This window comes from Mustela putorius, unplaced genomic scaffold, assembly GCF_011764305.1.
Source record: "Mustela putorius furo isolate JIRA1106 unplaced genomic scaffold, ASM1176430v1.1 tig00000596_pilon_pilon_pilon, whole genome shotgun sequence".
Classification (NCBI taxonomy): Eukaryota; Metazoa; Chordata; class Mammalia; order Carnivora; family Mustelidae; genus Mustela; species Mustela putorius.
The window spans coordinates 13,264,823-13,291,267 of record NW_025421428.1 but is presented as its reverse complement, the minus strand read 5'-3'; the positions used below and the strand labels follow the sequence as shown (position 1 = coordinate 13,291,267).

The window sequence follows — 26,445 nt, the reverse complement described above, 5'->3', positions numbered from 1 at the left end:
ATTAATTAATAATGCAGACAGATAAATTGAAAATTGGAATGCCAAATTCTCTCTGTGTTGTTTTTTTAATCTCTCTGCAGTGCATGCAGCAGCCACACATTTTTAAAAAGAATAATTAGATGTTGAGATTGTCAGGGGGATCATTACTTCTAATTAACTTAGTTATTTACTGTAAATTAAGCATCGTTTGCAAGCAGGCAGCTTTGCCCCTAGTGTTCGTGCGTTTCAGATGTGCCTGGATCGTGGCACTTCTGAGGCTGGAGGGGCGTGGGGCTGGGATGGCTTCCTCAAGCTTATTCTCAGGGGCAGAACATGTTACCCAGGCAGCCGGTTAGGGAGAGCCCCCCCCCCCAGCCCAGCCAGCTCTTGGCAAAACGGGGTCAGAGCCCGACATCTCCCGTGGGAATGTCGCACCCCTGGAATGAGATCATGTCCGCAGAGCACTTAGCTCAGCGGTTCACACGAGCTGGTGCGTGACGTCATGGTGAGGACTGTCGCTAAGATCGTGGGTCCGCTTACAGTGGGTCTCCACGCAGCTGCGAGCGAGAGAGGTAATTGCGGCTGTTGAGAGCACCTGCCCGAGCACAGGTGCTGAAAGCCGGTTTCCCTTTCTTCGGGACCCGAGTTTACTGTCCTCCCGTCGTCTCTTTCCAGCTCTGACCTACGTCCAAACCAGCCATCGATCTAATGCCCCGTTCACTCCGCGGGTGCTGCTTTGCGGGCCCGTGGGCAGTGGGAAAAGTCTGCAGGCGGCCCTCCTGGCCCAGAAATACGGCCTCGTCAATGGTGAGTGCCTCGGCTGCGCCCTGTTTCTGGAGGCTTCCCTGCCCGCCTGCCCCCCCACCGCCCTCCTCGGCTTTCCCTCCTCGTGGGTGTGTGGAGATCGTCAGTCTCGGTTCTCATTCTTGCTCTCAGCCGTCAGCGACGTTCAGGCAGTCCGTCTTTGCACAGATCAGCTTTGTTCCTCGCAAAGAATATGGCCATTAAAACACTAACCGCTAAAAACACATCCAGAGAGGCAGCACGTTTCCAGTCGTCATTTGTTCCTGCCTCTGGAGCAGTCGTGCTTCTGGGCTCCGCAGGGCACGTCCTCCAGCCCCGGCGGCCTCCCCGGAAGCCACAGCTGTTGTGTAACCCGGGGCGGCTGTGGATTTATTTTCTCCCGTCCTGGATGGCTCCCCCCAAACCCGCGTCAGCGTGCTTGCAGGCAAACGATTTCTGAACCAGAGGACTCCTGGCTCGCACAGTTTCAATAAATATTTTACCAGGAGGAGAGAAAATATTGAAATCAGTTCTCCAGGCCTGTCCCAAGGCGGCCTCCGGCGGGTGGGGATGCTAGCCTGCCTTATGGAGGACCGGAGCGGGGAAGCAGGAAGAAGCGAGAGCCGCCCTCGCCAGCAACGCCACCTCCAGGAAATGCCCCACAAGCCCGAGTCACCTCTACTTATGGAGAGAGAAAAGAGTCTTGTGCCCCAAATATAAAAATATGCATAAACATACCTCCAAACTCTGCAGACACACCATCAGAATACATGTGTGTACACACACGAATGTACATGCATCAACCTGGAATTGTCAACGTTTCAACGAAGATGCTTTTTTTTGGGAAGAGTTTTATTTATTTATTTATTTGAGTGAGAGAGAAAGTGAGAAACAGCATGAGAAGGGGGAGGGTCAGAGGGAGAAGCAGGCTCCCCGCTGAGCCGGGAGCCCGATGCCGGACTCGATCTCAGGACTCCAGGATCATGACTTGAGCCGAAGGCAGACACCTGACAACAGAGCCACCCAGGCGTCCCTAAAGATGTTTTTCAAACGGGTGTCCTCCAGTATGAAATCTCAAAGCTACTGACAGACTAGCCAGGAGGCAGCAGCCAAAACCGTATCTATAACATGAACTAGGGAACGGAGTGATTATTCTGATTAGTAATTGAAACAGTAACGGTCCTGTCAGTAGTCTCATGAAGACACTGCACAGTCGGACTCTGGCTTGATTAGCATGGAAAAACCCTGGACACCTCGGGGTGAAAAATGCGGATTTTTTTTTTTTTAATTTAAACTGAATTACTCAGGTAATTCCTTCTTTGGGCTTTACCTCTTGAAGTATTACAAGGCTGAATTTGCAGCTACGGTTGTGGCTCCTTTGGTAAGAGTGAGCACTGGCCTGCTTGTCCCTGCCCCCACGTGTCTATGGAGGTGACGGTGAAGTCCAGGGCAGGAGCGGCGGAGGGCACGTCTACAAGCCTTGGCTCTCATCCCAGCCCCGTAATACAGCGCACAGCCTTGGTTCGGGCGCCGTCACCGGGCCGTGTGCTGTTGGCACAGGCCGTCAGTCAAGGAAAGCATTTTTCACTTTACATTGTTTTCCACGTACCAATCGCAAAGAATGAGATTACGGGCCTAGATTTCTTCCAAAACCGAAAATAGGAAAGCTCATCATGGTTTCTGCTTTGTTACCTAAAGAGCCTTTGGGGGGCTTTTTTCGGTAATTGAGCTAACTCAGAAAGTTCACTTTTCTCCAAGGCATCCTTGGTAAGCTGAAGACATCAGGAGAACCCCGTAAACTGATCCGAGGGCTCCCCGGTCGGCAGAGGCGCTGTCCGCGGAGGGTTCTCTGCACAGGCCTGTGTGTGCCCAGAGCTCCCAGAGCCGCCTGCTCCCCGGGGCTCCCCTCTCCCCGGTTATGGCTCTTCCCGTGACAGGAAAACAGCTCCAAACAAGCAAGCAGCCCAACACTCAGGCCGGCAAGATTGATTGGGAGACTGGGATGTACAGTTGGTGAGAACATAGAAAGGCACAACTTTCTGAAAGACAGAGGCGTCGTTGGTGTGAACCCTGCAAATCCGGGGCCCAGTGACTTCACTCTGCGGATTTGATTCCGCTGAAACCCCCAGACGGTGAAGGAGAGATGCGCGGGTGCGTCACCAAGGCCGGGGCTGCCTGGACTCTGTTAATAAGAAGACAGTTAAGGAAGTTGCGGGAAACCCATCCACTACAGCACTCATTCTGTCATTGTTAGTTAAAACGAAGAGGGGAGGATTAAAAAGAAACCTATAAAGTGACTCGATGTCCGTGATCTGCCGTTCAGTGAGGGAGGGGTGCGAGCCTGTCCGTCACTGACCGTGTTCCAGGCGTGATCTCATTTTTGTTTAAAAAACTGTGTTACGTACATGCAGAAACCATCTGAAGGAACTCATCAAACTGGCTGTCTCTGTGTGGTGGCGTATTATACAACTCTGATTTTTTTATTGCAATAAGTACAAATTTTCTAACCAGAGACAACCATGAAAAATTTTATTAAAATATCATGATCAGGGCCACCTGGGTGGCTCAGTGGGTTAAGCCTCTGCCTTTGGCTCAGGTCATGATCTCAGGGTCCTGGGATCGAGTCCTGCATCAGGCTCTCTGCTCAACGGGGAGCCTGCTTCTTCCTCTCTCTCTGCCTGCTTCTCTGCCTACTTGTGATCTCTGTCTGTCAAATAAATAAATAAAATATTTAAAAAAATTGTTTTTTAAGGGACGCCTGGGTGGCTCAGTTGGTTAAGCCTCTGCCTTCAGCTCAGGTCGTGATCCCAGCGTCCTGGGATCGAGTCCCACATCGGGTTCCTTGCTTGGCAGCGAGCCTGCTTCTCCCTCTGTCTCTGCCTGCCATTCTGTCTGCCTGTGCTCTCTCTCTCTCTCTCTCTCTCTCTGACAAATAAATAAATACAATCTTTAAAAAAATTTTTTTAAAAAGGTCATAATCGTCCTCATTGAGTGCTTGCTCTAAGAAGAGCAGAGAAGGTGTGGAGAGATCCAGAGCGGAGCATAAGGATCCAGGCGCAAGGCCGGGCTGGGGCAGGGAGTGAACTCCCTCCCCATGCAGTTCCAGGTCTGACTGTGTCCAGAGCCTTGGTGCTGGGAGCCGTTAGGAGACACTGTGGAGCGAGGTGATCGTCGGCTGTTTTTTTTTTTTTTTTTATGATTTTATTTATTTATTTGACAGAGAGAAATCACAAGTAGGCAGAGAGACAGGCAGAGAGAGAGGGGGAAGCAGGCTCCCCGCTGAGCAGAGAGCCCGATGCGGGACTCGATCCCAGGACCCTGAGATCATGACCTGAGCCGAAGGCAGAGGCTTAACCAACTGAGCCACCCAGGCACCCGGCCGGGGTTTTAAACCATTCTTACATAATGGAAGCCCTGACATGCCACAGTTCCTCTAAACACTTGTTTCCCCACATCTCACAAAAGTTTAATCTGTTGTGTTTTATCATTCAGTTCCAAATGTTTTATCTGCCTTGTGGTTTTTTTTTTTTTTAAGTTTATTTCTTCATTTTAGAGAGAGAGAGAGAGAGAGCATGAGAGGGAGGGCCGGAGGGAAGCGGATAATCTCAGGCAGACTCCACGCTGAGCGCAGAGCCCAATGTGGGGCTCGATCCCAGGACCCTGACATCACAACCTGAGCTGAAACCGAGAGTCGGATGCTCATTGTGGTTTCTGTTTTGACTTACGTGTTATGTACAAATGCATTGCTTAATTTCCAAATTTGGGGGAATTTTCCGGATTTGGGGGAGGAGTATTGATCTCTAATTCTGTCGTGCTCAGAGAACACACCTTGTATGATTTCAGTCCTTTGAAATTCACTGACACTTATGGCTCAGCGTGGGGTCTCTGTCGGTGGATTCCATGTGCACTTGGAATATAGTCCCCAGCAGTGTCAGCTAGGGTGAGGTGTGTGCGGGGTTGCCCAGTTCTCCCCTGTCCTTGACGATTTCTCGCTACTGTTTTCTCACTTACCGAGGGAGATCCGTTACAATCTCCAGCTCTGACTGTGCATGAGTCTACTGCTCTGCCAGTCTCTGCCCCATGTCGTTTGCAGTGTACTGGGAGCACGTACCCTGAGGACTGCCGCGTCTTCTTGATGAAGTGACCACCTTCTCGTTGGGAGACGCTCCGCTGTCTCCCCAGTAACGCTCTTTCCTGAAGTGTACTTCATCGGATAGTCACGGAGCCCCTGCGGCTCTCCTAGGATTGGGTGGTATATATTCTGTGCTTTCTCTTTTAAATTATCTGTGTCTTATACACAACATATAATTGGATCTTGCTTTCTTAAAAATCCAGTCTGACATTTTATGCCTTTTAATTGAAGTACATCTCCTTTTTAAGTCATACTAAAGTCGTACTAAACCTTTTTAGTATGGTTGCAAGCCTACCATCCCGGTTTTTTGCCTTTTGTTACGTCTTCTCTGTTCCTGCTTTCCCGCCAGCTGTTGGAGTAACCAGATGTTGTTTAAAAGTGCATTTTCTTTCCTCCATTGCCTTTTCAGCTGTATCTCTCGGATTTGTTTCGTTGGTCACTCTAGGGCTCACAGAGCCTCATGTCCTTCTCAGGGTGTGCCTCGAGTTAATACCGTAACCGGAGAACCCACAGTGGACATCTTTCCGTTTGCCGTGGCCACCTCCCTGGTGTTGTTTTTGGCCAGACATCTTATTTCCACATGTTATAAACGCTACGATATGTTGCAGTTATTTTTGCTTTAGTCATTTGGTTGTTGTTTTTTTTTTAAGGGAAGAAATGAAGGGGAAGGCTCCGGTCGGTCCCACACACACCGTCACGTGTCAGGGCTCTGGTCGGTCCCACACACACCGTCACGTGTCAGGGCTCTGGTCGGTCCCACACACCGTCACGTGTCAGGGCTCTGGTCGGTCCCACACACACCGTCACGTGTCAGGGCTCTGGTCGGTCCCACACACACCGTCACGTGTCAGGGCTCTGGTCGGTCCCACACACACCGTCACGTGTCAGGGCTCTGGTCGGTCCCACACACACCATCACGTGTCAGGGCTCTGGTCGGTACCCACACACCGTCACGTGTCAGGGCTCTGGTCGGTCCCACACACACCATCACGTGTCAGGGCTCTGGTCGGTCCCACACACACCATCACGTGTCAGGGCTCTGGTCGGTCCCATACACACCATCACGTGTCAGGGCTCTGGTCGATCCCATACACACCATCACGTGTCAGGGCTCTGGTCGGTACCCACACACACCATCACATGTTTGTTTCCATCTGCATTTCCATGTGATAGTCTCTTGCCACCTAAAGAACTTCCTTTAACATTTCTTGTAGCACGGGTCTGCTGGCGACAAACTCAGCTTTCATCTGCTAGAAATGTCTTTATTCCACCTTCATTCTTAAAGCATGCTTCTGCCACACGCAGAAATCTATGTTGACAGGTGTTTTCCTCTTTGCACTTTAAACACGTCACCCCATTGTCTTACGGCGCGCGTTGCTTCTGATGAGAACTTGGGAGACTGTTTTGATCCTTGTTCTGCTCCGTACCAAGCACCTCCCCCACCCACCTGCTTTCAGTGTTTCCTCTTTGTCTTTAGTTTCCAGAAATCTAACTATGAAATACCTAAGTGGGAACGTGGGGTTACTTGGTGTTTATTCTGCTTGGGCCTTGGAGATTCTCGGACTTGTGGATTGAGATTTTTCATCATATTTTGATTTTTTTTTTTTTCGGTTTGTGAACTTCTCTTGACCTTTTTTCTCATGTATTTTTTTCTGTCCCTCCCTCCCCCCTCCTCATTCCCTCCGTCCCCCACGTCCCTCTGCTTTCTGGAACTCTGGTCACACGGACGTGAGACTGAGTGATACTGTCTGCCAGCTCCCTCTGGGTCTGTCCTTTCTGTCCAGGCCTCCCTTAACCTTCTCTTTGCTTCAGTTTGGATACTTTCTGTGGCCCGTTTTCCTGTCTTCAGATTCACAGGTTGCAGCCTATCCAAGGATTTTCCACGCGAGATACTGTATTTTCCAGTTCTAGGCTTTGCATCTGGTTCTTTTATATAGTTTCCATGTTTCTGCTGGGATCCCCCAACTGTTCACTCATTTAACCGTCTTTTCCTTTCCAGGTTTAAAAATACTTACGATTGCCGTTGTATCGTTCTTGTATGCTTGTTCTGACATCCGTGTCATCTCTTGATCTGATTCTGTAGCCTGTTTTCTCTCTTTGCAGGGGTCACACTTCCCTGATGGGTCGATGGACTGGTTTTTGCATTTCAAGTCGATTTTTAGTATATATTAGACACCGTGGATCTCCCTTTGCTGAGAGTCTGGATGGTGCGGTTCTGCTTGAAGAATATGGAGTTAAGAGTTGCGTTCTAACAGGCAGTTAATTTGCTGAAGGATCAGCGTGATCCCATGGAGGCTGACTTCTCGTGTTTGTTCAGATGAGACCAGAGTGTGTCTCTTCTCGGGCTCGTGTGCCCCCACGCCCAGAGTCTCAGCTGGCTGGGCATCCGGCACCACCTCTCTCTCTGGCTGTCCGAGGGCCAATATCCCTGAGCACTGGGTGCCTCCCCCTCAGCTCACAGCCTCCGGGGAGCTTGTCTCTGTCAGGCCCGGGCGGGGGCGGGTCTCACTCACCATGTGTGCGGCTTTGCATTGACCAAAGACCCCAGGGTTTCTGGAGCTACTTCTCTGCACAGCTCCCTTCTCTCCATCCCCTTGGTCCCCAAATCCTAGTTCCCAATCCAGTCTCTGCTTCCCACTGCTCTGATTTGGCCTCCCCTTTCCCTCTGCTGTGCTGTGCTTTGAAAAGTGCTCATAGGTAGAAATCCTGGGTGAAGGTGGGACTCACTTTGGGTGTCTCCCTCCTTTCAAAGGTCTGGACCCTGTGCTGTCGGTGGTCCAGTGCCTGGAAAGAGTTGTTTCACACATTTTGGTTGGTTTTATACCTTTTATAGCTTTTTATGACCGAAGCTACTTAGGAGGTCTGGCCAGAATGGGAAGCTAAGTGTGGGTTTGATGTCACACAGACACGGCTTTGAACCCCAGCTTGGGTGCCTAGTGGTTCTGTGACCTGGGACGGGTCACTGCACCTCTTTGCATTCTGAGCACAGGGCTTGCCATGTAGAAAGATCTCGTTGGCCTTCATCATCCCCATGTTCCTTTAGCGAGTGACACGGCCGGCAGCTTTCGATATGAACCCTGCTGTCCTCCACACAGTGAGTCAAGCATGTTACCCCTGAGGGGTAAGTCTTTGCTGATGGTCATTCTCTTTTTTCTTTTTTTATTTTTTATTTTTTTTTTTTTTTTTTTTTTTTTAAAGATTTTATTTATTTGACAGACAGAAATCACAAGTAGACAGAGAGGCAGGCAGAGAGAGAGGAGGAAGCAGGCTCCCCGCTGAGCAGAGAGCCCGATGTGGGACTCGATCCCAGGACGCTGGGATCATGACCTGAGCCGAAGGCAGCGGCCTAACCCACTGAGCCACCCAGGCGCCCCTCTTTTTTCTTTTTTTAAAAGATTATTATTTATTTATTTGACAGAGAGAGACAACAAGAGAGGGAACACAAGCAGGGGGAGTGGGAGAGGGAGAAGCAGGCTCCCTGCTGAGCAGGCAACCCATGTAGGATTCGATCCCAGGACCCTGGGATCATAACCTGAGCCAAAGGCAGATGCTTATCGACTGAGCCACCCAGGCACCCCAGTGACGGACGGTCCTTCTCTTACACATTCACCATTTTCACTTAATTTTAGGAGTAGTGTTTGGTTTCTTTAATATATGAAGAAAACCCCTTGATCTCAATGCTAAGAAAAGCAAGACTGGGCAGTCAACCCATCATGGAAACTTAGCCAAAACCTTCCCGCTTGGGCGGGACAGACAACGGGGGCTGGGTTTGTTTAAGCCGCGCGGGCACGCCGGTGCCCGTGTCGTGGGTCTGGAGACATGATGGGGCTCACAACAGGAGGGCTCTTTTCTGCACGGGCCAGCCAGCCAGAGAGGGTTAGTGGCTATGGGCCGGGCAACCCCAGCAAGCTGCCTCAGCTGTGAGTGTGTCCATCTGTCCTGTAAACATAGCTGCATCCCACGGAAACGCTTGGCCCATGGGAAGGGCTGTGGGGTGGCAAGCTCGCCTGGTCTCCCCGGGGCAGCACCGGTATGGACATGAGTGAACAGGTGCCCCCACTCCCCCTCCCCCCCCGGCCCCTGGCGTCACTCCGCCCCGGCCAGTGTCGCCCTCGGGATGCCAGGAGGACGGCCGCCCGCAGGAGCTCCCACGGTCACGCCTCGGTGCGTATTCCCTGCACCGCCCACGTTTCGTCCGTTCTCGGCCGCGTGCGGTCCTTTGCATTCTGCACCTCCCTCCTCCGCGGCTTCTTCACTCCCCAGATCCTTTGTGATATTTGCTTTCACTTGGACACACACCCACACTCAGAAAAATCCTTTTATATTTTTCGCAGTGACCTTTTTCTCCCCCAGCAGGCCGCACCGGGCTTTCTTTTTTTCTTGTTCTTCCTTCTGTTGAAAATTTAATGGGTGTCTTTCTGCTCCTCTCTCCCCCAGTCCACTGTGGGCAGCTGCTGAAAGAGGCTGTCGCCGACGAGTCAAAACTCGGCGAGCTCATCAAGCCCTATTTCCAGAAGGAGATGGCAGGTAGGCCACACGCGGCTCAGCGGCCACAGCCACCTGGGCTCTGGGGGTCAGATGGCTCTGTTGGGGCTCGCCGGGCCCTGGGGGGGCTCGGCCTGGGGACAGTAGCTGGGAAATGGACACTGGGCTTTCCTGTCTGCAGAGGCTCCGCATTTGTTCCCTGGCAGGGCCCTTTGGCTTCTGGCCCCGCCCCAAGCCAGGGGCAAGTAGATATGCTGTGTTATCCCTGAGGGCTGGGGTATTTCTGTTTCTCGGGAATGTCTGCTTTTCATAACAGAGCACAAAAATCGAGAGCCAGGAGAGGCCACACAGCTGCCCACATCCTTGATTACTGGGTGTACCAGATTACTGCGGGTCAGTATTCCAGTCTCATCAGAGGTCAGGAGCCGGAAGGCTCAGACAGCTTTGCAGACCCCAGGGCTGAATGGCTGGTGGTGCTCAGGGGCTTGGAGGAGGGAGGCCGGGCCACATGGAACTGCCCCCAGGAAGGGCGCCTGTGAGATCATTCTAGTTCGATTTCCTGAGCCTGCAAATGAGCCACGGAGAAGGGGCCGGGCTGCTGAGGCTGCACAGCCAGGTCACATCTGCGCCCCTCTGCACCCGGCGTTCCTTCCCCGGGCGACACACTGCACACACCCACACCTTCCTCCCTTGCCTCACGCGCGGTCACTCCCCTGTGCGGTCACCAAGTCTGATGGGAGCGCCTCTTGTGGAGAAAACCCAGAATGAAAGCTGCCCCTTTCCTCGAGAGGGCGTGCGTCTTGACAAGGACACCCTCCCAGCGCAGGGCTCGCTGGTTGTCTTCTGCCATCTTTTGGGTTTTGGGGACATGCCCGAGAACAGGCAGCTTGCTCCTAACCCATCAGCTTGAGGACCCCCTGGGGCCATGTCCTAGCTTGGCTCTCCCAAGTCCCCTTCAAGGTGCTCTATTCCCCCAGTGGGAGGTTCCGGTGAGGCAGGCTCAGCTCCTTTGGACACAGGGATCTGCACAGAGGCTGGTGGACGAGTGCGTCTGTTCATCCCTCCGTCACGGGGTATGGATTAAAGGCCATGGAAGCGGGAGGCACCAGGCAGGACTGAAAGCCCGCGTGTGCTTCGGTGCTGCCTCGTTTGGTTTGGATCCTGGAGCTGCCCCTGTGAGCCATGCAGCGCTCGTCAGAGCCTGCGGCCTCTCCGTGGTGAGATGGGGACAGGAGTCCCTAGGTTGCAGGGTTCCCACAGGGAGGGACTTGATGTGCACACGGGGGCCTGGCTTGCGTGCTGTTGGAGTCCTGGTCCGAGCTCTCTCCCTCCCCCGATGCTGGTCCCCATCCACGGGCATGAGTGCCACTGGTTCTTGGCAACCTAAGGTGCAAAACTGTCCTCTGCATGGACTGGAGGCCAGTTGAACTCCCTGCTAACAAGCTTATCGTGGTTCGGAGAGAAAGACCACGACTGACCAGACAGATGAGGCCGCGCTCACGGACAGTGGACCGCAGGCAAAGGCACATGGGAGCTCTGACTCCTCTTGCAACTTTTCTGTCCTTTTGGCTTTTTTTTTTCTTGCCAAAATAAGGAGTTACCAAAAATAAGCATTTAGGTGGTTTCCACTTTTGCGCTCCCTCAAAAACACCACAATGACTCCCCTAGTACCTGCGCAGGCTCGTGAACACCCCTGAGCACCTGTCGGGGGGAGAGCCATCCCTGCGTGGTGCGCTGGGTGTCGTCCTCCGTGCCCCGCCGTCTCTTGTTCCCTGTCGCGGCTGCAACAGGCTCAGTGGTTGAAAACAGCACCGGTTTGCCGATGGACAGCTCCAGAGGCTGAAAGTCCTGACCCCAGATGTGGGTTCCAGGCGTGGCTGCGCGCCCTCCGGAGGCCACCTCCTGTCAACCCCTTCGGCTCCCAGAGCCCCTTCCTCTGTCCCCACCGTCTGCACGGACCACCTGCACATGCCTCGCTCCCCGACCACTGAGAATAAACCCCAGGGTCTTTCCAGTGGTGGGCAAGACATGAAACTGGCTTCCGCTTTGTGTTCTTGGGTGACTCCAAAGGAGCCTGGGCCACAGGTCGCTGTAAAGCTGGGCTCTGCTCTCCGTTGTCTCCTCAGTGCCTGCTGTTGACTTGGCCCTTCTGCACCGCCCACAAAATTAAAGACACAACAGCAGCCACTGCCGTCTCTTGCTAACAGAAGCAGTGAATTCTGTCGTTTCACTGGTCCCGATCTCACAGGGAGAACAGAGATTGCACTGACTTTCATTCACCTATGGGGTCTCTCTACTGGCCAAGAAGCAGCTTCTGAGACAGCCACAGCGTGGGGCTCGCTCACGAGGCCGCTAGGGCCACCCAGGTCTGGCGGGAACCTGCTTCGCCACCAGCTGAAACAGCAAGACAATGTAAATGATTCTGACCCAACTCAGTTTGGAAGGGAAGGTCAGAAGGAACACCGAGGCTCCGCACGGCCGAGCACGGCTTGGCTTCTCCGTGAGTCACCGCAGTCGGCAGCCCCGCTGAGGGCCGCTGAGCCCGAGTCTCGTGTCACCCATCCGGGCCCCCGATGCAGGTCACTTCCCTGCTCCCCAGGTTTGGAGCCCAGTGGGAGGCAGACCCAGTGTTCCCGGGGAGCGTTGGGTCCCCGGGACCAGCAGGGCCGTGAGGATACATTTGGCCTTGCTCACGTGGCTTCCCAGTCCAGGCCTGGGGACGAACCAGTGGAGACACCTCCTTCTGATAAATGACCACATCCCGCCACGGGGCTGGGGAGATGGGCCTCAGACCTTCCCCGGGGAAGAACCCTGACTGAGTGGAAGCAGGCGGAGGGAGGCAGCCCACCCCGCTGGGGGCGAGGCCAGCCCGCGGAGGTTGGGAGCCGGAGGGCCCGCGCCGGTCCAACCAGTGACTCTCCTTTCTGAGGAGGAGGGAGGCACCGGGCAGGGGTGCTGCCCAGGGCTCCGAAGGTGTCCCCTCTATACTAAGAGCAGCCAGGCACCCACCCCCAACACTGGCGGCCCTCTGGCAGAATTGCAGCAGAGCTAGATGGTGGCGACCCTCCATTGTTCTTGGGGGCCTGTTGAGGCCTGTTGGATGTCCGTCTTCACAAGCCTAGGCGTGTTTCAAATATCTCTGCCCTGGGTGCCAGCAGCATTCCTGGGAACATGGAGAGTGCCTGGCTACTCCCCTGCATGTGTTTCCACGTGTGAAATCCAGAAGCTTCCAGGAGCTCGGCTACAGGGATGGAGATTCTTGTAAGGGCTCAGAGGCCCCGTCACCCTGGGGTAGAACTGGCAGATGTCACCACCAGAGCTTCCCTCCGTGTCCACCCCAGTGCAGAAACCCACCTCCCCACCCCCCATACCAGGCAGCACCCTTCTAGATATCAGACCTCCCGGGCTGGGGCCTCTGCCCTGCGCTCCTGGCTGCTGGCCCGCTCCCCAGCCCTCCTGCCCAGCCCTCACCGGGACCCCCGCCACCACAGGCTCTTGCACTCTCTCCGCTCACCTTGGAGCCGCAAGCCCCCGAGACGGGTGACTCTGCAGTGGTGGTGCATCTTGGCCACCCTCACAGTCACGGTCACCGTCACCGTCACCACCATCGCCAGCGCAGCAGGATCCATCCAGATGTCATCCTTCTCCCCACGGAGCCTCCGCCTCTTAGTCCCCCCCCAGCGGGGCCTCGTGATGTTACGTCCCAGCCGCGCCCTCTGCAGTCTTAGCTATGTTCTCCTCCGTCACAGCTGCTGCCAACACCTCCTTCTTCAGAATCAGCAGCAAAATTAATAACCATTGTTTTCCCTTCTTTCCACATTTACTGGACAGAGGGCTCCAGGGCCCTTCGTAGTCCATTCTAAATCTCTTGATCCCAGCTCTTGGCGACTGCACCACGGACAGAGGGTTGGGGAGAAGCTTCCTCTGTGTCCTAGACTCTAAAATATATGGTTCTGACCTCCCAAACTCCTTCCCACTCTAGCTGCAGCGAACAGAACCTGTTTATTCCCCAGGCTTCCGTGCACTGTGTTCAAGCAGGCAGCCTCTGTGACAGGCAACGGAGTTGGGGTGTGGGCCTTAAATCGCGCGGGCTTAGCTGCCGGGAAGCTCCTGTCACTTCCACGTGGGTACGAAACAAGGAAAAACTCTTCTGGGGTTTTGGGAAAAAATCCATTCTCAGCTGTTTATATACCATTTAAAGTTAGAGGGGCGGTGCCGGTGGATCCGTTGCCAGGGCGTGTGATGCCCAAGTGTGCTGATCATCTTTCTTTTCCCGAAATCAGGCAAAGGAGCCCCAAGGTCTCAACTCTGCCTGAATGAGCGATGACTCAGTAGTCATCCCTCCAGATGGGGTGCTCAGCGCCTCCTGGGGTTTCGTTCCTACCAAAGGGTCTCGTGGAAGGTGGGATTTCTTCCTTCTGGAGGCCTGGAGCATCCCAGAGAAGGCACCTGTTCTGTCTTTGCCCATTGGAAGGAAACCGACCTTCCTCACCAGCCTCAACTAAGACCATCAGCTCGACGTCTGCGCTGCTTGATTTGTGTCCTTGCCCTTGGGTGTTTCAGCCAGAACTCAAGGTCCCGAGACTGGTGGCGGGAGACATGACCTCCCTCCAGATTGCTGGGTTCAACTAGTGGCCCACGACTGTCTCTTTGGTTCAGAAGGGCTGCCTTCTACCCCGGCTCCGATCATTGTTTCCTTTCTCCAACATCGCTTGGGCTTTCTCTAGAGAAAGCCTACCCAGGGAGAGTAGGAGAAACAGCCAAAGGCATATCTTGTCCTTGTTGGCTTGAGTTTTGGCCCTAAGTGTGTGAGATGTTCGCCTTGACTCGACTGTGTTGCCTTCAGAACGTGTCGGCATTGTCAGGTCAAGGGACCGCCAGCGTGGACGTGTCCCCAGCAGTGGCATTTGACGTAGTCTTTAAGAGGCTCTCCAGGAGAAGGACGGAGAACCGTGCCTTCCAACACCCGCCCGCCAGCCTGTTGGCCCGATTGCAGTGGGCTCCTAACTCCTGCCACTTCTGTCACCAGCCAACCCAGTCGGCACCCGCAGCAGCTAATTTAGTTCAATGACCCGAAGGCCCAGATTCCTTTGGTGCACTGACTTCCAGGTGAGAAAACAGCTGTTTAATTGGTGTAAGAACTTTCCCCTAAGAGCACCAGTCCTGATGCGACGCAAAAGTAACGTGGAAGACATGATCAGCGAGTGTCCCCTGCGCCCCCTCCCGCACACCCTCCTCTTTCCTAGACACTGCTGTCTGGAGGAGGTCCCTCCTGGCCTGAGCGAACTGAGCGGAGGCAGGAGATTTGGGGGGTGATCCGAGGCTCATTTGCACCCTTTGCGGTGACGAGCCCTCTCGCCCAGCAAACGCAGCCCTCATCACATGCACGAGCCCAGCCGGCCCCAAACCGGCAGGATCATGAGCGTTTCCAGAGCCTTCCATGCATCCGCCTCCCAGGGGCGGTGGATCAGAGCTCTGCCGAACTGCCGCCCTTTTTAGGGGGAATTAATATTCTCGGCACTAAATGCACACGAAAGATTCGACAATAGAGCAGCTTTTCTCTTTTGTTACAAACTTGCAAGGAGTTGCTGAGTTGAAAGACAAAGTAAATCTTCCCGTCTGAGGAGGTAAGCTGAACGGCATCGCTTGTTTTGCTCGGTGCAGCCCGGGCGAGCGGCGTGCAGCCTGGCGGCCGGCGGAGGCGGGACCCGAGGGACCCCTGCCCGGATGCAGGAGGGCTCTGCGCGCGGCGTGTTTGTACCAGCGCGAGACAGCGCGCCGCTCTCTAAATAATTTACCGGTTGATTAATAGACTCACAGGGGTATAATTAGGAGAGGAAGAGACGGTGGGCACAGTAACCGGTACAGTGCTTGGGGGAACGGGAGCCTTTATTTTTTTAAAGAAACTTTCTAGGGTGCTGGGCGTTTGAAGACAAGTTGGGAAGAGCTCAGTGCCTCATCTCTTTTGAAGTGGAAATAGGACAGTTTGAATCCGTCGAGTTTAATTTTTCACAAGCTCTAGGGGCCCCGCAGTGCAACTCCCTTTTTATTATTGAAAAAAACTCTACATTTTTCTTTCATTTTTCTACACACACACACACACACACGCGCGCATGCACGCAGTCCAGGCAGTAAGTAATAAACACATTAATTTACTCTTTTATTCAGCGTGTATTTTATTCGCTTCGCCTCCCCCGGATGTGTCCCCGCGGGTCCCTGTGGCACCCCCACCCAGAGCTCTCCCGCCGCGGGGCTGCCCGTGGGTTGATTAATGGACACCCCCTGTAATTTATGCATTTTAAAGGAACCCTCACCTCGGTCTGACAATGCTTTTGAAGTAGCTCCTTTTTTCAAGTCAAACTTGTGACTTTTCCGCTGGGACTGCTACAAAGATTTCCTTACGGAAACTAGGTAGGAGCCTTTTTGAGCCTGAGTGGAAGCCACGGCCGAGAGAGCCCAGCAGAGTGGCAGGCCTCAAAGTAGTGGCTGCGTTCGGAGGCCAGAGGGCCCGTTGGTGAGGACGGTTCCAGAACAGGGGTCAGCCCTCCCACTTATCAACAGGTTCCGCCCCCAGAGGGTCCAGCTCCTCCTTTTTTCCAACTAGATTTTTGTCGCACAAGGGTCCCCATTCGCTCTCTCTGTTATTACAAAAATGAAGCTTTGCCAGGGTGTCATCAAAAGGTTTGTCACCAAAAGGTCAAAAAGTTGCTTGTTCAATGACTGGTCCAGTGGGGAAACTGAGGCAGCAAGGGGCTCTCCAGTCATTGGTGCATCCTTTCAATGAAACTTTGTCCCCACCAAGGGTGAGGCTTATCCAGTGCCTTCTTACCACCCAGTGGTGTCACCAGAGAGGGGTGGCCACAGATGTTTTTGCTGGCCTGAGTGTTCGTCCAGACTTGCTATGTGCCAGCCGTCCAGATTACAAAATGCAGTGAAACAAAACCCAGACATTTCTGCGAAGTCTAAGCTGAGCCCAGAGGTGCATGATGTCCTTCTCACTCTGACTAGAGCTTCTGGAAGCATTTCCCCTCCAGGGGCAGCCCCGGTGGCTTCCAACCCACTCAGCTGTGAAATCGTCTGCGACAGGTCAGACCCCGAGGCCCCAGTCTTCTCCAGCCTGGAGGTCTCCCGGTGCAGCCGTCTGGGCGGCTGCTCACACTCCCGAGGCAGGTGCAGCCCCTCTCCCTTTTAGAATGTGCTCGATGGGGAGCTGACACCGGCTTCTTTCTCCTTGGGCTGAGTGGGGCCGGACGCGTCCAGGGAGAGGCTGCCCCAGTGACCTTCTGTGGTCCTACACTTTGGACAGTCACTACATCCCCAGAACAGATCAGGGCATGAGACTTGCTGGGGCTTGTTGGCCAGGAGGGGGCTGAGGTGTCCCCACAGGGAGCCTGGCACCGCCGTGATAGATGAGGGAAGTGCCAGGCCACACCTTCAACCCTGCACCTGTCTACCTGCTCTGCCGAGAAGGGGGTGGAAGGGTGGTGGGTACAGAGGGGATTGGCGGGGCGGGGGCTGGGGGTGGGAGGTGAGAGGTGACGAAAGCGTACGGATTATAAAGGAAAGTGCCCACAGCCACCTGTTCCGTCCCACCCGCTGTCCGGGCAGGGGAGGAGAGAGACACCTTTCTCCTCCTCATCTTGCACATCAGACCTTGAATGCACGTATCTGATTTACCCCCTGTGACCTGGACTGCCAGAACTCTGACCTCATGCCCTGCCCTCTGGTCGCAACTGGGAGCTGGTAAGACGGCCTTTGTCTGGGACCTGTCCCTACCCCAGCGCCTGTCCTGCAGGCCCTCACCCCGCATGGTTTTGCTCAGGCTCTGTCTGCCTGGCCAGTGGTCTGCTCCTCGGTCTCCAGCACCGGCATCGCAGGAGCTCATAGTAGGTGCTCAGTTAATGCTTACGAATGAATGAATGAACACATGAATGGGCGAGGGAGCACATAGCAGTTGGCCCTGGATGGCACGGGGCCCAGAAGCTTCTCGGCCTGCATGTCCGTGTAGGTGAGACCCGTTTGGAGGAACAAAGGGGAGAGCAGGTGGCAGGAGGCAGCAAGCAGCCTGACCTGCCTCCAGAGAGGTGGTCCGCCACAGCCCCCCCGAACGGCCAGGGGAGCCGTCACGGTTCCGGCTCTGGATTCCCACCACCAGATTCCAGTCCTGACTCAGCCACTTCCCAGCTGCATGACCTTGGGCAGGCCACCCAGAGCCACAGTGCCCTCATCCGTAGGGTGAGCATTCCACAGCTCCAAGGCCTCGGGTTTGTTAGCCATATAAAATGAACTTGTGTCTATGCTGGATATTTACTCTTAGTAATAAGAGCTAATTAATATTCGTTTCAATAGGGATACAGTTAGTATCAGTTGTATCAATGGCCCCCGTGCTAGAAGCAATGGTAGTAGGAGGTGATCCCTGGGTTACGCGCGTCTGTTTCACGGGTGGATTTTGGATATTCTTTTCCCGTGACTGCTGCCGGCCTCGGGTGCCGGGCCCCGCGGTAACCCGGAACCGGCACAGGCCGCGCGCACCGACCTCGGTGCGTTCTTGTCCCCTGGCAGCTGCTCACAATTTCAGGGCACCAGATGATGACTGTTTCATCGTGCTGTTGATTCCGTGGACGGGGATGTCAGGGAGGGCTTGCCTCGGTGCTGACTCGGACCTCGGCTGGCGCGGCGTCGACGGGGCTGACTCGTCCGAGCGCGAGAGCTTGTTCTCGGTGCTGGTGTCAGCTTGGTTCCTTGGTTCTTCTCCCTGCCCCTGCGGGGGCTGGTATGTCTACGACAGAGTCCTCGGTCCTGTGCCTGGTGACTGGGACCCTTGGAGCCGCTGGGGCAGGTCAGGCGTCTGTCTCCATGCAACCTCTTCTCACCGGTAGCCTCGGCTTTCTCACAGCAGGGCGGCCTCCGGTTGGTCAGCCCGCTCATGTGGTGACTGGCTTCTGGAACATCCCAGGGAGTCCAGGGTTGGGATGGAGGTTGGGGCATGCTATGGGGCTTCTTATGACCCAGGCTTCAAGGTCTCACAGTGACCTTCCACCTGGTTCTGTTCTTCAGGCTAGTCAGTATTACCAGCCCAAGTTCAAGAGGAGAGGGTTGGCGCCTACCTCTCAGCGGAAGGAGTGGGCATCCCTAGTTGAGCACTGGGGTCAGGATTGATCGGCAGCCTCTCGGGACTGTGTGCAGCAGCCAGACAGACAGCTTTCTAGATCCTCAGGAGCTGGCCCGTAGCATGTCTTCACGTGCCACATCAGGGCTTAGAGTCCAGTTCTGTTTTAAGAGTAAGAAACCCCAGTTGGGAGGTAAAGCGACTCACCCGAGGGCACCCTGCGAGAGAAATGCGGAGCGGAGGGTGGAGTCCACGCTGCCCCCTCCCCGGAGAGGCAGGTAGAGAGCACAGAGGTGGAGCACATGTCCTAGCTTTAGCAAGATGGCCTGGGTTTCAACCTGGGCTCCTTCAGCAATCAGCTGTGTGGCCTTGGTCAAGTCACTACTTGTCTCTGGACTTCAGTCTGTTGATCTGTGAAATGGGAAGACCACGTGAGTCAGTACTTGCATTCGAACAAACACGTGCTAGGACAGAGCCGAGCTCACATGCTTGTTAATTAATGTGCCGCCGCATCTTTTCTGTCCCAGAAAAACAGGTTCATGTCTGTTTCTGGATTTCTCTAGAGCTGCTGACTTTGCTTTGCTTTGCTTTGTGCGTAATGGCATTCTCGCCCCCTGGTGAGATGTGGGGAAAGAGCTGGTTCTGAGCCCCCGGCTCCATTAAAATGGAAGGAAAACCTTGTTTCTTAAGCCCCTTTATCTGCAGTGTTGGGTAAACATTAGTACCTTACACTCCGAGACCCGCCCAGCCCCTGTGTAGACTGGCTGCCTCTCCTGGTTTTCCCCAGGTACCGGCATTTTCCACTCAAAGACGTTAGAGTGTGTTTTAAGATCGGAATGGTGAAGTAGCAAATCGTTATCCACAGTGTGCCTAAGTGAGCCTTTTCTGAAAGTCCTATTAATTTGCTAAGTGAAGCACCATTTATTTATAGAAGAATGTCTATTTTTAAATGGTCTCTTTTTCCTCATCTTTGGCTTCAGTAGACAAATGGAGTTTGCACTGGGGGGCTGCACCTCTCAGCCGTGATGCACCCATGGGGTGCTTTTCACCCAGGTAGACAGGCAGAGGGGGAGTGACAGAAAGTGATGAAAGGGGCAGCTGTCCTTCGAGGGATGAAGGGTGCTGACAGCCGCCTAACTGGTAAGAGCCCAGGGCTAATTTACTTCTCCGGACTTGAAAAAGAAAACCCAGTATTTAAAAAGTTGTCACTTCCTGGCATCCCCTTCTGCTGAGCAACCTTAAATGCTATCGTTAAGCCGTGTCAACATTAGGGTACCAACTTTGGGGACCTAAAAAGTCTTTGATGTCCGTTCCATCTCGTGCCCACGAAGACAGGAGTTTGTCTGGAGCAAGTGACCTGTGTTTACCAACGAGGCAAACTATGCTGCCCGCTGAACGCTTGCAGGGTGTGACCGACAATCCGGGTTCTTCCCGTGCAGGGTTTGGAAAGCTTCTGTTTACACCCAAGTGCTCACTTGGTGCGCAGCGCCCACGATCGGCCAGCAGGTGGCAGTAAATAATAAACAAACGCATCGCGAAGGACCAACCTGGCCCAGGTCCCTGCGCTGCGGGGCTTTCTCAGATGCTCTTCCCCAGAAGGCGGTGGCGGCAAGGGGGGCTTGCGGGCCTTGGTGGCCAGGGATCAGTACCGTGGGTCTGGGGGTCGGGGTGCACAACAGTCACCCAGAAATGGTAGTTTTGTTTTGCTGAATTACAGTGAGTAATTTGGGACTCGAGAGGGCCCCCCCCCCACGTCCTGGGCCAAGAAATGCGTGTGTGTGGGTGGGGGAGCCCCATTTCTCTCAAGCCTTCCTATGAGATGGGAACAAAAAACAGAAACAAAAGCAGCCCTTTCTCCTTCCCCGTCCTGTTCCTTTCCAAGACCACCCCTGTCTACCCGCGGCCTTGGACAGCTGGGCAGGACCCAGGAGTTGGGCTGGGGTGTCGGGAAGGGGGAATGGAAGCACATTCTGAGTCTTTCGCGAATGCTGACGGATAGCCGAACGTCCGAACGTCGCCTTTACCAGCCCTTCAAGGGAGGCTCGAAGAGGGAAAGAAGCTACGAGGTAGTTGTGGTGTGGGGGGGTGTGTAGGCGAGGGTAGGTGGTGTGTCATGTACTGGGTGTAGACAGGTGCGGGGTGTGAGGTGTCCGTGCTGTGCGTGGGTACATAGAGCTGGGTGTGGAAACGTGTGTGTAGTGGGTGTGTCGTGTGTATAGGAGGTAGGGGTGCGGGGCGTGTCCTAGGTGGGCAGTGTAGGGGTGTGGTGGGTAGGTGCGTGGGTGGGAGAGGGTGTGTAGCCTGTCTCTGTAGGGGTGTGTGTGGGGGGTGCAGGGAGGGGTGTGTGTGGTCGACAGAGGGCTTCTGAGCGTGGACATAGGAGAGTGCCCGCAGTGTGCAGGGCCAGTGGGGAGGGCCTCAGCTCTTTCGGATCCGCCCTCGTGCGGAGGCAGGGAATGAGCTGCGTCTGGGCATATCCATCAGCCTTGGGTCTCTTTTCCTTATAAGCCCTGACGGAGGGAGCAACTTCCTTTTCTGCACTTTTTGCCCTGGCCTTTTAGGGCCAGCTCCAGCAGCCCTAGCCCCCGCGTGTCCCCCCATCCCCACCCCAGCTGAGTCCCGGGTCCCAGCCCTCGGGGACCAGCAGCCACCAGTGCAGGAGTGCGAGGACGCGGACAGCAGGGGGCAGTGTGGCTCGGCAGGAGGGTGCGGAGGGCCTGGAGCACGGCAGGCAGCAGGTCCCTTCTGCCCCTCGCTTGGCTCCGGTTTCCCCTGGAAAATCTTGAGCTGACCTAGGTGCACTCTGGAGGCCCTCCCTGACTTCCACTCCGCAGCTGTCTGAGCCGGACTTGCCTGAGGAGGACAGACGTCAGACCCCCAGCGGGGAAAGAAGATTCCATCCTTCCGGGCATTTGACTGGGGGTTCCTCCTCGGTTGCCACTTTCTCCTGTTGGGATTGATGTGCAACAGGGAGCTTGAGCTGGGCCTTCTTTTCAAGACAGAGTGGGGCCCGCTGTCCCGAGTGGCGTGGTCGGGACCGGTAGGACCTGTGTGCGGCCGGGAGCCTCTCACCTGCACCCATGGCTCCCCCATCCCTCCCGGTGCCAAGCGCCCCCAGCCAGCAGCGAATAAATGGGTTGAGATTTTAATAACCTCAAGGTCAATGCGAGAACCGCCGTCTTTTACGGAAGATCTTCAGAAAAAAAAAAAAAAAAAAAACCTCACCCTGAAAGCATGTGGTGTGGCCTTATGAAATAATGGGATATTCATATCTTGTACTTTGCTAAATTTAGGGTTGACAGGACCTTCTGGAGAGGTAGCCGTCGGCAGTGGCTTATAGGCAGGGTGAGATGTTAGCTGTCAAGCCCAGAAATCAAGCCTGAGGCGCCTGACTCAGTGGAGAAAGACTTTAGGCCGCGCTGAAAATCTCTGAGACAAGGAGAAAGGTAAACGGACAGCATTATCAAGAAGAGTTTCCACTTTCAGCAGAACACAGCCAGCGAGATCTGTTCCGAAAAGCTGCATTTTTGCTGAACTGGCTGGTCAGACCTTGTGGGTTTGGGGAAAATGTGTCAATAGCCTTCAGGAAAAGAAAGGCAGCAGCCCGACAAAGGTGATGGGCAGGCGGGGGCCCCAGGAACGGCGCTGGAGGCGGGGATGCCCAGCCGGGAGGGCCGCTCAGGTCAAGGCCACGGGGAGGCAGTGTCCAGAGGCGGCTGTGTTCTGTCTCATCGGGTGGCTGTGTTGCCCAGCCCCTGCTGAGGGATGCACCGTGCTCTGTGGAGGAGACTCTTCCGAAAGCTCCTCCGGAGTGAGGGACAGAGGCCACGGGCCTGGTGGCAGGGCGGGTCTGAGCAGTGCTCCCAGATTGCCTGTGCTTCTGGACAGAGCCTCTAGGGAGCCCGTGCAGGACCAGGGGGAGGGAGCCTCTCTCCAGTACCCTGGTCCCCCCAGAGTGAGAGCCACTGTTGGGGGCAAGTAGGGCCTTCTGGGGAGATTGCATCCGTGGTCCCTTTCAGACAGTCTTCCGCAGGGGCCATTCCAACCTCCTGTAGGAATTTAAATAGTTTTCTTTCGACAAAATCCCACTTTCTATTTATTTATTTATTTATTTTTAAAAGATTTTATTTATTTATTTGTCAGAGAGAGAGCGAGCACAGGCAGACAGAATGGTAGGCAGAGGCAGAGGGAGAAGCAGGCTCCCTGCCGAGCAAGGAGCCCGATGTGGGACTCGATCCCAGGACGCTGGGACCATGACCCGAGCTGAAGGCAGCTGCTTAACCAGCTGAGCCACCCAGGCGTCCCAATCCCACTTTTTAAATGCACAGAAAGTAGAGAATAGAAATGAAGCTGCAGGAACCCGTCCCAGGCCCATGAACCCACCCAGGCTTGTGCCACCGTGTTGTGTCTGAACCCCCCACGCCCCCCAACGGGATTTTATTTCATGATATCCTGGGCATCAGCTCCCATTCCCAGGACTGCCTGTTCGATCCACAGGGGGTCGTGCTGTAGCCCAGTGGGAGAGCTGAGAGCCGGCCGCGGTGGTCTCCCCTTGGCTCGGGACCTGCTCTGGGCTCTGAGGGACCACTCCCTCGCTCCCGCGGTCACCATCCGTTCACTCATTCATTTGTCTGTCCAGAGTGTGTGTTAAGTACCTGCTGTTGCTTGCACAGTGCCTGGCTTTGTTTTTTTTTTTTTTCTTTAAAGATTTTATTTATTTACTTGACAGAGATCACAAGTAGGCAGAGAAAGGGCGGGGAAAGCAGACCTCCCGCTCTGAGCAGAGAGCCCGATGCGGGGCTCGATCCCAGGACCCTGAGATCATGACCTGAGCGGAAGGCAGAGGCTTAACCCACTGAGCCACCCCGGCGCCCCCCTGGCTTTGTTTTTTAAATTTTATTTTGTTTTATTTAAATTCAGTTAATGAACACAGTGTTATTATGAGTGTCTGCGGTGGAATTTTGTGATTCCTCGGTTGCGTACAACACTCAGAGCTCATTACCTCCTTAATGACCACCACCCAGTTACCCCATCCCCCCACCTGTCCCCCAGCAAGCCTCCTTTTATTTCCCAGAAAGAAGCATCTCTTATAGTTTGTCTTCCTCTCTGATTTTGTTGTATATTATTTTTCCTTCCCTTCCCCGATACTTGTCTGTTTTTGTCTTAAATTTCACATATGAGTGAGATCATATGATAATTTTCTTTCTCTGATTGACTTACTTTGCTTGGCATAATACCTCCTAGTTCCATTCATGCCGTTTGTTGTAAATGGTGAGATATCATTTTGATGGGTGTGTAATATATACATACATATATATATGTGCCTCATTTTCTTTACCCATTCATCTGCTGATGGACGTCTAGGCTCCTCCACAGTCTGGCTATTGTGGACATTGCTGCTGTGAACATCGGGGTGCACGTGCCTCTTCGGGTCACATTTGCATCTTTGAATAACTACCCAGTAGTACAATTCCTGGGTCGTAGGGTGGCTCTATTTTTAACCTTTTGAGGACCCTCCATTGTGTTTTCCAGAGGGGCTGCACCAGCATGACTTCCCCCCAGCAGTGTCAGAGCGCTCCCCCTTTCTCCACAGTGGCCTGACTACTGGGGTCCCTGCTCCCAGGGGGGAGGGTGACGGTAGGGACAGAGGCAGCAAACAAATATTCACCAATAAGGAGCGGTTCAAAATTATGGCGAGCCCTTCTGAGAAGTGCTGACTTGAGCGTCTGTGTCTCCCTGGCTCCTGGAGAGAGGGGCTTGGTCGGAGCCGGTGTGGCTGCCCTCCGCCTTCTTCCCGGAAACGCTTGTCTTCCCCTCCTTGGAGCTCTCGGCACTTCCTGAATCTCCCAGCCCTCTGCCTGTCCAGCTGGGGTACCGGCCTGGGTCGCTGCCTCTCTGGGTCTGATGCACAGGGCAGGAGAGGGCCCCCTCCACTCTCCCATGTGTGTGGGGTGTGTGTGGGGGGGTGGGCATGTGTGTGTGTACACGTGTGTCTGTGTATAATTCTGTTAGACTCCGTCATATGCACAGTATGTTGCCTGGCTTTTCCCCTTGGCCTTCTGAGAGAGCCTCTTTCCAAGTTAGTGTGAGTGGAAATGGCTTGGTGAAAGGTGGGTCGCGTCCCGTTGCGTGGACGTGCTGACCTTTATTCAACCTGCCTGCTGCTGACGGACGTTGTACCTTGTTTCTGATCGTCACCACCGAAAGCGACACTGAGATGAGCACCTTATGCGCCCGCCGCCTCCTGTCTGTGTTGTCGACTCTCAGGTGTGACTTCTCATAAGTGAGATTGCTGGGCCGAAAGGCAGGTACATTTTAACTTTAAAAAAAAATTTGTTTTTAAGATTTTAATTAATTATTTATTTATGTAGAGCGAGGATGCAAGGGCGGTGGGGGGGCCGAGGGAGAGGGAAGGAGACAAGCTCAAGCAGACTCCATGCTGAGTGAGGAGCCCTACACGGGGCTCGATCTCATGACCCTGAGATGGTGACCAGAGCTGAAATCGGAGTCAGACACCCAACCGACTGAGCCACCCAGGCGCCCCTCCGTTTTAACTTCCAACGCAAATTAGGAAATTCCGTCTAGAACTCTTTGCGCACACACACCCCCACCCCTCAAGAAGTCTCCTTGTGCTTCGGTCCCGTCTTCCATCCTTCCGTCCAGTCACGTTTCTCTCCAGCAGAAGTCTCTTGAGCCATGACCGTCTTAGGCCTTGGTTTCTCAGCTTTGAAACAAGAATGGTCCAGGGGATGACCTCCCAGGGCCCTCCCTCTGTGACTCCCCAGGCCTCCGGGCCTCATGCGCAGCCCCCCCTTGCCCCGAGAAAGCTGCAGGCTCCAGGGAGGCCTGGAGGGCGGCTTGCTTTCCAGCAGCTCCTGACTATTGGAGAGACAAATGTTGGCCCAGTCCAACCCTCACCCCCACACAACCGAGGCCTCGATGCCCACGGCTCAGCATGCTCCGTGCCTAGGGGGCCTCCTGCACAGGCCCGCCCATTTCAATCCTATGGCATTCTCCCAACGTTGGATCTAAGCCCAGGTGTTGGATTTTTTTTAATCTGAAAAGTTTGAAATTTAAGGGTCACACAATCTTGTCAGAGGTTTCATCCTAGCAGTCTGATGGGAATCTGGATAAACTTTGGGAAGGGACTAAATTATACCCACCCAGGCCTTCAGGAGACTTCTAGTACATCTGGCATCTTTAAAGAGTCCATCTCCTGGTCCCACAATAGCCAGTGAGGCAGGTGTCACAGACGGGGACACTGAGGTTCAGGGAGGTCCTGCTGCTGCCAGCAGAGTCCCCTAAACCACCGGGCACTCAGCTCACACTTGCCCTGAGAGAGGAATCCGGGGAACTAAGTGGTGAGTTTTCTGCTGGGTTTTCCCGTATCACACATCCTGCCGTGGTCCCTCGCCTTGCCGCCTGCCCAAAGCACGCCCAGGTACCTTCCCAGTTGGCAGAAGAGACTGCAGGTCAGAGGGTCAGAGCGGGTTGGGGCAGGACCGGAACTAGGAGAGGGAAACCACGGCCCCCTCAGCAAAAGATGTTTCCTTTCTAGAAATTTGAAGAGCAGGAGCTGTTAGCTGGTGACTTTGATTCACATCCTCAGCCTGAGCTCTCTGCAGACCTTACGGGGTCCATTTCTGCCCTTAGGAGCCTGCACTGACCACTTAGAAAAATGTACTGTTGATCAGTCACATCTCTGGGACCCAGGGACCCCACACGGGGACTCCGCTGGCTGATACCAAAGAATGAGCTTTTCCATGGGCAACTGTGGCCAAGTGCAGGATGCTGGGATTATCCCCGTATGTTCATCTGGTGATACAAACTGATGGCCAATACCTGATCATCCCCAAGATGGCCTGTGGGGGGCCCAAATCCCCTTCCTTCCTGAACACCCGGCTGGGCCTGTCCACCCTCACTTCCCACAGACTGCTCTGCTCCAGCCACATGGGTC

At 54.4% G+C, this 26,445-nt stretch overlaps 1 protein-coding gene across 2 annotated transcripts in view; it reads left to right on the top strand.

Moving 5' to 3' along the window:
* The window catches only part of AK8 (adenylate kinase 8), a 115,200-nt gene that overhangs the window by 37,220 nt on the left and 51,535 nt on the right, over window positions 1-26,445 (top strand). For both annotated transcript variants that reach the window (XM_004757060.3, XM_013058598.2), the window contains exons 9-10: window positions 655-786; window positions 9,332-9,421. In XM_004757060.3, coding sequence (XP_004757117.2) covers window positions 655-786; window positions 9,332-9,421 — 222 coding nt within the window. The remainder of the gene's footprint in view (window positions 1-654; window positions 787-9,331; window positions 9,422-26,445) is intronic.